The sequence below is a fragment of the Anabrus simplex genome, chromosome 4, assembly GCF_040414725.1.
Source record: "Anabrus simplex isolate iqAnaSimp1 chromosome 4, ASM4041472v1, whole genome shotgun sequence".
Lineage (NCBI taxonomy): Eukaryota > Metazoa > Arthropoda > Insecta > Orthoptera > Tettigoniidae > Anabrus > Anabrus simplex.
This window is the reverse complement of record NC_090268.1, coordinates 238168392-238183354: the sequence shown is the minus strand read 5'-3', so window position 1 is coordinate 238183354 and position 14963 is coordinate 238168392. Positions and strand designations below refer to the sequence as shown.

The 14963-nt window shown below is 37.8% G+C and overlaps 1 protein-coding gene across 1 annotated transcript in view; it reads left to right on the top strand.

Moving 5' to 3' along the window:
- The first annotated feature begins 1072 nt into the window (after positions 1-1072).
- The window catches only part of Fbw5 (F-box and WD repeat domain containing 5), a 99370-nt gene continuing 85479 nt past the window's right edge, over positions 1073-14963 (top strand). The window contains exons 1-3 of the mRNA XM_067145457.2: positions 1073-1232; positions 1347-1589; positions 12335-12492. Coding sequence (XP_067001558.2) covers positions 1367-1589; positions 12335-12492 — 381 coding nt within the window. The 5' untranslated portion in view covers positions 1073-1232; positions 1347-1366. The remainder of the gene's footprint in view (positions 1233-1346; positions 1590-12334; positions 12493-14963) is intronic.

Here is a 14963-nt window from a genome sequence, read left to right as displayed (position 1 = left end):
GTTACGCTTGTATAAGAATTATAAGATCTGTTCAGATCATTTCCAGGCCAGCGACTTTAAAAATCCTCGACTATACAGCCAAGGGTATGTTACATTTTTACTCTAATTGTACGTAAATATTCCTCAAAGCATCACTATCGACAACATTTTCAAACTTTTCTTTCTTTTATCCCTCTTCTCAGATTAAAGCCGGGATTTTATAGATTTTCTTTCTGTTAGTAGGCTTCATGTTAAGAGGAAAATTGCCCAGCTATTAAATGTTAATTCATTGCATCATATGTGTAAGGAATGTGCCGATATTTTTATTGACAAATGTCTTAATGTGATGATACATTGTTTTTAAATGAGGAAAAAAGACAAATCCAACCGTAAGATTTCAGGCAGGTATGCTAAAGCTAAAAAAGTAATGCCTAAATGAAAGATCAAGCTATTTCACAGCAGTCCATTTCACACCTTGTTTATATGTCTGATTTCAGTCTTTGAATAATAACCTTTTAAATAAACCTTCATTCATTTATCCAGAATTGCTTTAGCAACTTCGAAGTTAATATCTCAATACCACTGTCTTTCTAGACGTAATTTATTTATCCATTTCCGTACATACATTTCCATTGATATTTGAATTTAGCGCGATTTGTTCAGGTCAAGTCACTAGGAGCGCCACCGTCGAATTGTCTCCCATTTTAGCAAGGCGAAATCCGTAAGTGTCGTGTATTGTCTGTACTGTATTTGGTTACCGAAACCATATTACCAACAACAAGAAAATAAAATACTTAATCGGCTCCTATTTTTAAGACGTGATATTCCTTCTTCATACATTCTTGTGCTCAATTCTTACATTAATATTCCCATCCTAATTTGTTGTTATCAAGTAGGTCTTGATTACTATCGCCAGCGAGTGATTGCTTATAAATAATAGTTTTATTACAGCTAATAGCTATTAATAAAACAACTCAATTATAGTAAAAATTAAAGGTTATCCACTGCATAACAAGTCCTTGAGGATTCTGTGATTTCTGATTACTTTTGACATTGTGAGATAGCGCCAGTATCTTTTATCCGTCAGATGATGATATAACTCGTCTATTTGTCATAGAGATATTCCCAAACAAATCAGCTGTTATCCATCAACATTAATAAAAAATAAGTTGTGTGGTCAGTATGGGTGTTTAAGGTACCGCGTGTCCCCTCGAAGCATATGGCATTGGGAAGCAAATGAAATACGTAATTAGGTAGGGTTTGTTTAATTTTCGGCCATTGATATAGGAATTGAACGATTTGTATAAAAATTCATTTTTTACTTTTTTAATCATGTGCTGCAATTAAGAAACCTTTCTCTTCTTCAGAATTCTTAGACAGAACAGTGATGGAGAGTGATGCAGGTCCTTCCAATTTTATCGAAGATGACAGGTGGAACTATCTTCCAGATTCGATCCTTCTTCATATTTTCCAGTACTTAACTGCCAAGGAATTGCTTGATGTGGGTTTGGTGTGCAAGACATGGAACCGAGTCACCTATGATGAATTACTTTGGAAAGCACTTCTTTATAACAATTTTAAAATAGATCCATCTGTTGGAATTGCACCAGGTTGGTATCTATTAATAATGTTGGTAAATTTGTTAGGAAAAATGTGGTTTCCTTCCACATAAATTGAACTGTCAGTGTTAAATTTCTTTATAGGTTAATGATAAGAAACAATAGTTTCTGTGCTAGAAAGACTTCTAATCAATGTATATTTCAAGTCCAGAAATACATTACTGTAATCTGCTAGTTGGTAAAGGATGATTATATGTTGAATGGTTGAGTATGATGAAGATGATGATGATTGTCGATCTCAGAATGTCATTCTCTCCAGTGTAGAATTCCATATTTTCCCTCTTCTTTGTATGTTCTCTCTCACCTGGTCTAGCCATCTATTCCTGGGTGTACCAGTCGGCGTCCTACGAGGCACTTGCTGTTCCATGTAAGCATGTGGAATTCTTGTTTCGGACATCTTCGTTACATGCCCAGAACATCTGTGTCTCACTGATTTCAGCCTCTTACCCGTAGATACCTTGACTCCCATCTACTTTATGATATTTTTATTCCTCACATGATCATGACATGTTTTCTGCAAAGCACTTCTGAGGAACTTCATTTCAAATGCCTGCAGTTCATTAAAATCAGTGTAAAAGTTTCCAAGATGTAGGTTAGGATGAGGATGAAGTATAATTTAAAAATTTCTCCTTGGTTCTCTTTGGCACTTTAGTGCCTCACATTTGCTAGTGAACAAGGTTATAGGTTTGACCCTTTTGACACCCCGTTATTTATCTCTTGTTCTGCTCTTCCTTTAGTTGGTTATTGTGCTATCTAGGTATATGAATTCTTGGACAAGGAGGAGATGTTTGTTTTCTAGTTCATTGTGACTGCTGGTATCATCAGTACTTAGTTTCAGTGGTACAGTTTTTAATTTGCTTATATTCATCTTTTATTTGTGGAATTTAGCTATCCATGTATCAATCCTGTCTTGTGCCGCCTCTTCTGTCTTACCACAGGTAGTTACGTCATTAGCAAATACCAAGGCATATAGGTCCCTACTACACTCATGTTCATAAAAATCGGAACACCTTGGAAGTTCATATTCACAGGACATGTGCATTAGTATGTTCTGAAGAAATGATTAGCATTTGAACCATGTCGGCCCTCAGGTTCAAGGTCCACATCGATATCTCAGCGCACTACCACCAACTGGTAAAATGTGCCTGCGGCTCTTGTTGTCGCTGTAAACTGAAGGTAATGGATCAGTGTGATTTGAGCAGATGTGCAGGATGCCTCGCAGATGCATACGAAAACCGTACTGTCAAATGAGTGAGGGCGCATTATTGGCATGAGAGAATGTGATGCATCCATCTGGGAAATTGCTGCTCGTGTGGGATGAAGTGTGTCAGCTGTGCAACGGATGTATACTGAATGGTTCACAGAAGGCCGTAGAACACGAGATGGATCTGGTTGCACCACCCAGACCCTCCAGAGAAGATCGACACCTCATCCTAATAGCATTGTATTCTTCTTAGCTCTGGCGCAACAAGGGGACAGTGTAACACATCGTACACTATCAGAAGCGACAGTCCGTCGCTGTTTATTGCAGTCTGGGTTACCGGTGCTTCGTCCACTTCTCCACCTACCTTTGACTAATGTGCATAAACATGTTAGACAGCAATGGTGTATGGAACAACGTCACTGGGGAGAGGAATGACAGCAGATAGTGTTTTCGGACGAATCCAGGTTCTGTTTGTTTGAAAATGATTGCTGCATTTTGGTTCACTACAGACTGGGGGAGAGGCATCACATTGACTGTATTCACACAAGACATACAGGGCTAACTCCAGGCCTTATGGCGTGGGGTGCTATTGGGTACAACCACAAATCACAGTTGGTGCGTGTCCAGGGCACTGTGACCAGTTAGACCTATGTGAATGACATCCTGTGACCCATAGCCATACCCTTTCTGCACGACACCCCGGACGCCATGTTTCAGTAGGACAATACGTGACCACATGTTGCTGCATGAACACGTGCCTTTTTGTTGTCACAGATTGTCAGACTGTTGCTCTGGTCTCATGAACACGTGCCTTTTTGTTGTCACAGATTGTCAGACTGTTGCTCTGGTCTGCCTGATCATCGGACTTGTCACCAATCAAAATTGTGTGGGATATGGTGAAATCATGGGTGCGGTGTCCCAATGCCAGCCACCAAAGATGAACTGTGGAACCAGGTGAATGCAGCATAGATGGCTATATCCCAGGTCGCCATTCGCGCCTTATATGCATCGATTCCATCACGCATGGAACAAGTTATGGAGGACCTAGTGCCTACTAGGCAACAGGACACATGCTGAACCTAGGTGACTGAAATGTTAATCGTATCTGCAGAACATACTAATGAACATGTCCTGTGAATATGAACTCCCTATCTCTAGTCTTTCAAGGTGTTCTATTTTTTATGAACATGAGTGTATGTTTACCCTCCAGGTCTTTCGGTATGACATCCATGACTGACAGAAATAAGAGAGGTGAAAGAGCGTTTCCGTGATGAACACCTTGTGTTGCCTCAAACCACCCCAACTGGTCATCATCAATCTGAATACAACTGCTTGATTTATTGTAAAACATTTAGACCTCGCCAATGAAGTATCTGATGGAAAGCGGTGCAGGTACTGGTTGAACCATATATCCTCCCCTCTCTTCAGGAATCGCTCATGTTGGTGCTTCTGTTGATTTAGCAATTTTCTCTCTCCACTTAGCATTTCAGGTGCTGTTAATTTTATTACCACGACTATTAATATGCGAGCTCCTGGAATGTTAATAGATCAGACACCTTTATTTGCATGCGCCGTAGCTATTACCGCTTTTCTCCTCCTATTTTTTCTAGACTCTTCCAGATGACTGATCTAGAAACTGAGTCATGCTATTTCCAGATCTAAAAATACTATAATTAGTACTTTCCCTTTCTCCTAGTACTTTTCAGTTAATGTTTCCATTGCAAAGATCAAATTTGTTGTGCTCCTGTTTTCCTAAAACCCATGTTGTTCCTCTTCTAATATAAGTTCTGTTACAGCTCTTAGCCTGGCCTCAATGGTTTTCTCCATGATCTTCAGCCATTGTGGTAACAGTATGATACCTCTACCTTGATAGTAGGAACATTTCTTGCTGCTTCCCTTCTAAAATATTGGAACAGTAACTCCTTTTGTCCAATTGTCTGGCCCTTGGTTGTCGTGCCGTGTTGCTGTCAAGGTTCGCTCCAAACACTGTATCCCAGGAACTCTGGATACTTTGACCATACCAACTGTAAGTTCATAAATTCCAGCTGACTTGCTAATTCTTTTATGTTTTAGGGCTTATTAAGTCTCTATCCATATAAATTGTTTATCATTCACATCTACCGCTGGTCTGTTTCCTGGGTTTCTCTCTCTGGCTTCATTAAGCAGTTTATCAGAATGGGATTTCATTTTATTCCTAATTTCATGAATGTTCCACATTCTCTTTTCCTAATGCTCTGATTGTATCTTTTTCACTACTCAGTATACCATTTTCTTGTTAAATTTACCTTTGCTATCTTCTTCCAACTTTTTTTTTTTTTTGTTTCTTTTTGCACAATTCTTTTGGCTGCTAATTTCTTTTCTCTGTAAGCTATTTCCTATTCATTCATTTCTGTTTTGTTTAATCTTCTATTATTCATGTGTTTGATTTTAGCCACCTTTGATTTTCTAGACCTTTTTCTTTTCCTGAATGACATCTTTGACTCGGTCATTCCACCAAGGTGTCCATAACGTGCCTGCTTGTCCTGTCACACATGCCTTCTGTGCTGTCACCAAAGAGTTCTTAAAATTATTCCATTCCTCATTTCTGCTTTAGGGATCTGAAATTGGTAGCTTATTTTTAATTTCTTCTGGGAACTTCTGTTTATATGCCATTTTTTTAAAGTTTCCAGCCTTTCATCCTTGGTCTTCTCTTTCTAGTGCCCATCCTGTATATTGATTCCTTCCAGGTCTTCCATGAGAAGTTTGTTATTACTGTCAAAACATTCGATGAGGATCACTTTTGCGTTATCAGCAATTGAGATTCAAGACCTGAAATGGTTATTCCAATTATACCTAGTCACATAGAGGCTTTCCTTTTTCTGCAACCGTGTGCATATGCTTGGAATTGTAAATTATTCTTTGTTTATTTTGTGCTGTAATACATCATAGACTTGAGATGTGATTTGCAACTTGATGTTGAGAATCGTATCTGCATGTACCTGACCAAAAATCAAATAGTTCAAATGGTTGGGAAGCTGAAAATTTTGTGCTTAATCCATTTGGACCACCAATGTCTGGAAAGCTATTCTTAAAGGTTAATCTCATATATTTAGTGTTGTTTCCTAAATGTAAATGTTGAATGTACTCCAGTTGATTCATCCATGTATGTATGTACATACGTATCCCTATGTGTGTACTTCTTTCTTTATTTCTTTTAAGTGTAAATTGTTCGGATCTATCATGTTCATCTCATCAGTTTTTTCAAAACTTCGTTGCACTTTATGTCTTGAATTTATTTTGATTATTCCAATCCCTAATACCTCTTCCTGAAAATGAATATTTGCCCCAATTTGTCCTCTTGAATTCCAACTTTATCTCATATTATGATATTCTGTGCTATTAAAAGCACCATTCATACTTATTGGTCTACATATTGGGACAAATATTTTTTTTATAGGAAGAGGAAATTTGAACTGGAATAATTTGTCAAGGGAGAAATTCAGTAACTTTCAAAATACAATACATTGAAATTATTTAAGAAAAGACTAGGTAAATAACTGATAGGGAATCTACCACCTGGGCAGACCAGTGGTGATTGTCATTTCATGCCTCTCTCCACTGACTTCTGGAATGTACCACTTAGTCGAGCAGCTCATCTCCTTTCTCCCAAGTCTTCTCAGCCCAAAGTTTGCAACATTTTTGGAACGCTACTTATTTGTCCGAAATCGCCCAGAACAGCGTTCCTTTGAATCTTTTCCAGTTTTCATATCAAGTAGTCCTAATCCTGGTGTGGGTTCTATACACTGGAACTATACTCTAATTTATTGGGGCCCTACCACGGACTTATAAGCCCCTTCCTTTACGTCCTTACTACAATCGCTAATACACTTATAACCACATGAAGAAATATGTAACCTTTATTTACAGCAATGTTTATGTGATTACCCCAATGAAGATCTTTTCTTACATTAATACCTAAGAGCCTCCTGTGATCCCCTTGAGGTATGCAGTAATTAAAACCAACAGGACTTTTATTTGTGGTGAATTTCACCACCTGATTTTTTACCCAGTTTACCTTCATACTTCTGCTGTCCATCTCACAGCATTGTCAAGGTCATTTTATAGTTGCTTACAAGCCTGTAACTTACTTTGTACAGTATAATATCATCTGTAAAATGCCTTATTTTTTATTCCTAATCTTTGTGCTTGTATAATTTATATATTTAAAGTGCCTGGTCTGAAACAAGCTTGCAGTGCTGGCGACCGGGCAAGTGACAATCCCCATTATATATGTATACATATGTATGTATATAAAAGCAAAATGGACTAATGATACTGCTGTCTCGTAATCGCTACTGGATCAGATAGTGCTTCACCTTCTCTGATTCTCTGAGTTATATATTTTAGAAATTCAGCTGTAGGGGTGAAAGCCTCTCTCTTTTTTTTTTTTTTTTTTTTTTTTAAAGTATTGAAGTGCTGTAACATAATTAACTACATCTGGTTGTCAGTATGAAAATGACAATGCAGTATACATTTTCTTTTGATGGCCATAAACCATTTAAGTTAAATTTATACGCAGTAATTAAAACTATTTGGAGATAAGAGTATTTTAAGAATATTGTGAATATCTTTTGTTTTGTGTGTTATCACTCCATCACTGTGATTATCTTGTCTGAACTTAAGAGTGTTTATCTCCTCAATCCTCGTGCTTGTTTATTAGGGAGAACTGTAAATATGATAGTATTCACTCCACTGTTCTTTTCATCTTGAAGTTTTAGGTTACCTGACCAAGATAATTTGTTTACAATGGACAAAGTTGACTGACAAATTGAGATTCAGTTTTTCAGGGCTGACTGTTCATGTACTTACTATAATTTTTACAAACTTCTACAGGGTTGACCTTCCATTCCCCAGTGGGTGGGGATTGTAAAATACATCCACTGTATCTTCCACCTCTCATAAGAGATGGCTGAAAGGGGGAACAGGGGCTCCCAACTTAGGAAGCATTGGTTGGCAGCCATGGTTCCCCTAGTTGCATTTAGCATTGTTTCCACTTAGGTTTCTTTCAGACAGCGTGGGAACAAACTGCGCCCACGTATATGCATGGGTGCACCCACTTCCGCTGACTCTTTTGCACACAGCTTGTGAATTAGAGTCACGAAAAACTCCCCACATTTTTCAGCAGACCCTTTTTAACACACTTTTCAGTGTAGGTAATAAACATGGACCATCATCGTCTTTGTATACTCTACTTTCTACACTTAAGAAAAAGGAAACAAAGCTGGAGAATGTCAGTGCATTCAATGATAGGACAGAGAAGTTAGGAGGGAGCATTTGCCATACTGTTTCATGACTTGAGAATGGATGATGGCAAGTTTTTGTTACACAACCATTTCCTTTGGGAAAACACCAAAATGAGGGATTCCATACAACCTCTGAACACCTTGCTGTCGCTATCAAGTAGGTGCAATTATTTATCTTATAAAATTGAACAGTATTGTGTAATAAACTTTTTTATGTTTTCTAAATTCTTGCAGTATCACAAAGAAGATCACTGAGAAAGTAGCATTTATAAGTGCATTGAAACTATTGTCGTGCTGTAACATTTTCAACGTGGAAATAATTGATAGTGAATATAGATGAGTTCTTACTTCTGCTAATAAAAACTGGTTTTTGCCTTGTCAGACATTCTCTAAATCACTAGAGATTTCACGGCAAATCTGTCGCCATGCCTCTGTTGTGATTGTCCTGGATTTGTATTCTTCCAGAGATTGGTCCCATACCACTGGTCTTTCTGACACTAAAGTTATCAACTTAATGTCTATTTTGGGCTCCATAACAACCACTTTCACAGGAATAAATTGATACCGGTAAATTGAAAATAAATAAATATATTAAATTTAGCAATGCTTCCGATGAACAGGCGCAGGTCTACTGACGACATGGGCGTGGTTGACCTGCTGTGTGTGATGACATTTATAAATACTGATGTCCAATAAGAACTAACCGTGGTCACAGGACCACATCTCACTACGGACCCCCTCGCTCAAACTTTTCTCCGCATGCGGTTTCTTTCCACCTCTGCGCCATCTGAAAGATTCTATGTGAACAATAGTTTCTTAGTTTAGATGGACCCGCAGAAAAGTGCGGAATCGGGTCGAACCCATGCCATCTGAAAGAGGCCGTACTTGTGCCAGCCTCCTCACTTTCAACTTTTGTATCTGATCTCCCTTGGTGAAGTCTTGATCTTTTCCAACACCAATGATATTAGGTTTGTGAAGCCTAGGGAATCCTTCATTTTCATGCCCTTTGGGCCCTTTCCTTTCTTTTGCCCTAACCTTCATTCTTCAAAGTATCGGTCCCACTTCCATTTTCCCCACCACCACCACCGTTCAAGTTAAATTTGTGTACAGTAATTAAAACTATTACTACTTAGTGGGTTGAGTCACTTATACAAGCTTTCTGAGCCCAAATGTGTATTCAATCTCAGCTCTGTCCAATGGTATGTGAGGGTGCTCAGATATGCCATGCTAATGTCAGTAGATTTCCTATACATGAGCCTTTCCCTTTCGAGTTGGCGCTACATGTGGTTGGATACCTTTCCTGTGGCCAGCCCAATGTGTGGGTATGTATTCACTGTTGTGTGTTCCTGTGGTGTTAGAAAGTGTGATATGCTGTATGTAAATTAACATATGTATTAAGACAAGCCTTTGAGCTGCGATAATTAATGAGATGCAGCTAAAATCCCTATATCACCAATAGAGATCAGGTTCCTCTGAACCGAAGGCCACTATGATAACCGTTCATCCAAGAAGCAAGACATAGCTCCTGGACCAGGTAATGTCCATAACCAATATTTTAAAACACTTCAGCGAGGATAGCTTTTATATCTTCTTGGAGTGTTCAACCTAATCTGGATAGGGGATGAGTTTCTGTCACAGTAGTGAGAGGGAATAGTAATTCCCTGTTCTCGAGCCTGACAAAGATCTTAAGTATGCAGGAAGTTACAGACCTGTTGGTCTCACAAACTGTGTGTGTAAACTATTTGAGAGGATGGTGAATCATCAACATATGTGGTATTTGGGGAAAAGAGGACTTCTGTTCGAGTACCAGTGTGGTTTCTGAGGTGCCCGCTCGTGATCTGGCCGATCTGCGCTGTAGTCTAGAACTTCCGAGTACCATCTCCCTCGTTCTGCAACATTATGAGCAGTCAGCAGACATCATCTGTTTTGTGAGGGATGGTGGCCTGTTTTTTTTTTTGTGTTTTAATGTTAATTTTCTATTTGTTTGTAATTTTTATCTTATTGTTAACTACGATTTTATTCTATTGACTCGTTTTAGCCTGTGTATTTTTTATTTATTTTATTGTGTGCTTTTTAAACTTATAATTTCCATAAAATGTATGATTTCATTTCATTCATGTATGATTTCACTTCATTACATTTTAGTCTATTTTATAAATAAATAAGGTTTTGCGAATGAGATTGACTGATTATTCTAAATTCATATTAATTTTTTAAATTCTAGTCAGTGGATATTTTAAAAAATTTTAATTTCCATTACGGTTTGTTTCATTTCATGCCATTAAGGGCCGATGACGTAGATGTTAAGTCCCTTAAACAACAATCATCATCATCATCATCATCCAAGAAATTGGACCATCTCAGTATATTTCTTGGCACTTCAAAGTAGAACTGTGGGACATACAGTAATATTTGACACCTCAGAATCTCTGAAAAACATAGTAAGAAGGTGAATGGGTGGACAATGAAAAGGTCAGAGTATAAGTTAAAACACAACATTTTGAAATTTTATTTATTTCTTTTTTTTTTCTCCTAAGTTTAAAATTTGATAGATACTCTAAGCAACAACAAATGCCTTTTAACCATGAGCTTGTTAGCTCCCATAATACAATTACTTAAAGTAAAAAATCAGTTACAATAGAGAAAATTATTGACACAATAACTTGCAAGAGTTGAGCAATCTAGCATACAGGTACACTTTTACAAGAGCATGTTTGCTCCACTCCTTTTCATTCTAGGAGACTGCGCTCTAAAAGTTATTACAGTTCAGCCTCTCAGAGGCACAAGCTTCTAACACAATTACACCCTATAAATGTCAAAAACTGTATTTACTGTCATTTCTGCTCGACAGTCTGTTACACACTCGTCTATAACTAATGACAGTTTAAACAGGGGCAATGAGTGCCCATTCTAAATGGCCTTATTGTACAAAATAAAAGGTTTAAAGACAATCGGCCATGAACAAAAGGCTAGAAGGCGAAACACTTGCACTCCTTTTTGAAAAAACACTTAAAATCCTAAATGGGCTTATGGCCTGAAGTTGCAGAGGCTAAGCCTATACTGCAGAGGGGTGACTAGATGCAAAATATTAAGTACCAAAGTAATGTGAAGAATTTTGAGGTTTAGACAATTTTAGTCACCCCCATACCAAGTTGAATGGGAATTAACAGAGGGTGAACACCCTTTATTCCCAGCAGGGATTTGAACAGTCTTTAGACTGGCCGAAAATTTACATTTAAACAGAGACTTTCGAATCTTACATTAAGAAAAGGAATTTGAAACCTTCCCCTCAAGTTATCTGCCTGGGGCTGTCACATGTTAAGAGATGTCTGCTATTATCTTGAGTTGTTGGGCCTTCCGACGATGGTAAGGCTACCTCTATCTCCTAAAATACACCATACACACACAGTAGACCGCAGTTATGAAGATGACAACATGGCACTAATGCACCCAGCTTTTATAGCATCTCAGAGGGGAAAGTTCCAGAACTCTCTTGAGATCAGCAGAATGCATGTACACACCCCCAATTTTAATTGGCTAGAGAAATATGCACACAAATTCCTGATTGGTTAATAACTAAAGGAAGAATGAAGCCATAGGGGTGCTGACAACTATACTATATGAAAATACAATCTACAAAATTTAAGGTTTACAAACATTGAAAATTGAAAATTCCCTTAAAGTGTAATTGTCCATATTCCCGCCAGAGGGGGCACATAGGCCGATAGTAGAGACATCTAATGGTTAAAGGTTAAAGTATCTTGTGATACATAATTTAGGATTCACAGCACAGATGGCCTTCTAGAAGGCGTGCAGTTCAATGGGACGGAGAAGTTGGATCCCCGGTACGATTATTATTATTATTATTATTATTATTATTATTATTATTATTATTATTATTATTATTATTTAGCCATGAATTAAATGATGCTGTAAATCATGAAAGTCATTGATCCACTACCCGACCCAAACTTAATTGGGGAAGGAAATGGAGAGAGAGAAATTTAATGATAATATGATTTAGTAGTAGACATAATAATCATTTGAGTCATTGCCATGTGAAAGAAATAAACTGTGGAATTCTGTGCATATCACAGAAATAATAATTATAGATTGTATAGTTGAATAAATTATTGAATTAACCCTTAACTGCTGATGATAATATTTTGTGCATAGTTACTGATGAGAGTAATTTTTCTTCCAAGCAACTGAAACATATAATTGAGTTGCCTACTTTCTTTATATTGCAGATAAAGTGTCATGGCTGTCAGAGTACAAACGTCTGTCATACCACACCCCTGTTGTTCAGACTGAAGTACTGGAGGATCACTCACATCAAGTACTTCATGTTAGCTTTGCTCATAATGGAACTATGTTTGCAACATGTTCAAAGGATGGCTTTGTTTTGGTGAGTTCACATTCTGGGTTAAGAAATCTCTTTTTTTTAAAGTTGTTTTGGAATCATTATTCCAATATGTTAGGTATATAGATGACTATATTTTTTTTTAGAAGCACGTGTGCCTTTAATATTATGGAAATTAATCCTAGTACACTCAGTCACTATGCCAGTAAAGGCCTACCCGCTCGCCAGCCAGACACTTACCAAAGAACAAATTAGGACATGACGGGAGGTTTGATCCGCTCTGTATAAAATCCAGTCCAACAACAGCAAAGCACGACTTCATGTGGCCTGATAAAATAAATTACACATTTAAATCCTAAGGTGTTATATTGAATGATAAATCAGTTTATCCTAGAAAGGGTTTCGTGTGAGCAACACCATGCGCCTGGGCGTAGCCTGTGAGTTGTACCACTATACGAGTGACACTGTAGGTCTGCGTTGCCAGTGATTAGTACCCACTCTGTAGGAACACCACGGGAATACCGGCGTCCGTGATTAGTACACCTAGGTGAGGAACCTCATCGGTTTGCATTGGCTATGAGTGGCGCCATTGTGTGAGAAACACCATAGGTCTGCGTTACTTTTACAACGTATAATATTTGTGAGTAGTACCTTAATGTTTGGAACACCGTGAGTTTACGCTGCCTTTGATTAGTACCGCAGCTTGAGAAATATGGTTCTCCTTTACTACCGATAAGTGCCATTAGCATCATTGTGCTTTATAATTGGTCCCTTGGTCACTAATACTATTATTTACAATCTTTTTTGAGTCTGATCCACTGTTTTTTTGTTTTTGTTGTGTTCATGTCCACCCATTCATTCTTCATGACATTTTTTTTATTTTTTTATTTTTTTAATTTTGGTCAGTGGATGCTTTTCATTTTTTGTTGTTATCTCATTTCGTACCATTAGGGGCTGATGACCTCGACGTTAGGCCCCTCTAAACAACAAGCATAATCATCATCATCACCTAGAAAGGGTTTTAAGAATAACAAGACAAAGATTTTAAATCCGGTGTATGATAGTTGATTTTTAATGGGCTTACACTTAAGTGGAACACAACAAAATAAACAATAACAAGAGACATTTTAACTTTCGCCGACTCTTCTAAGAAATCCAGCTGAAGTTTGATATGCATTTTAAAGTGTTGTACAATATAAGAAAAACCAGTTAAACTTTTTACAAGTGTTTTAAAGTGTACTATTACGTTTTAATGTGTTCCATTACAAGAGACATTATCAAGAAATAGACAGTGTATATATGGGTTAAAGATAATGTTATATATGATGATGTTTTATGTAAAACAGAATAATGTTAGATCTCGAGCAATGGGGAATGTTGATATTGATGTAGAAATCGCTGATGAAGGGAGTTTCGGATCCCGGAATATGTACGTGTGTAATATTGTTTAAAATCAGATATTGATTATATATTGACAGGATGGACCAAACAATCACCCGTTGTACATTATATGAAGCTAGTCAATAAGTCAATGGTCAATAAGGGACCGAAAATGGTCAAATTTGTCGAAGCTGATGATTTCCTCAGCTGACTCAATGATAGCCCTTTGGAGTGTTGCCCATTCTTACTCCACATCATTTGTGCGTACTGGATTGCTTATCACATTTTTGGAGTTTGACGATGTGGATTTATCTGAGAGTTTGAAAGTGGCAAACTTGCGTTGGGGCTTGCTTGGGTGATGCACAGTTGGTTTCCGATGGAAGGATATTCTGAGTCGACAGATCACAGACCTGTGATCTGTCCAACATTCATCAATACTCCTTGCAGTCTTAGTGATGAGAACATCTTTCTTGTCACACTGTTAGGTGATGACGTAGTCGAGGATGTGCCAGTGCTTAGATCGTGATCGTGGGTGCATCCATGTGGTCTTGTAACGGTTAGGTAGGCGAAACTGAATGTTAGTGATGAACAGCTGTGTTCTGCACACAGGCTGAGAAGTAGCAGACCATGGTATTGGTAATTGCAATGCCACCATTGTAATCCACCCAAAAACCACTGATCATGACAGGTTAGGTGTGATCCACCGAAAAACACTGATAGTGACAAGTTAGGTTGTGATCCACTGGAAATCACTGATAGTGACAGGTTAGGTTAGATTCGGTTAGGTGTGACAGCATTGCTAATTGAACCACTGTTGTTGGAAGTACACTTTTGGTGATCACGTCACACATGGTAAAGCAACACTATATACAATATACAGTACATAGTATATTGTGATCACTAAGACAAGATATGAATTTATGGGTGCCATAAGTGCAGGATCTGTAGGCACAGGAGTGACAGAAGATGGAATTGTTGTGTTTGTGTATCGTGAAACAATAATTCCAATATGAGCACAGCACTGAACAGGAGATTCAATTGTTTTGACTAGTTGTACTACCTCTTAAAAAATAATAATCAGCACTGCTAGCACACAGCTGGAGAGAACATTGAATTGTTTTTTGTCTAATTGTACT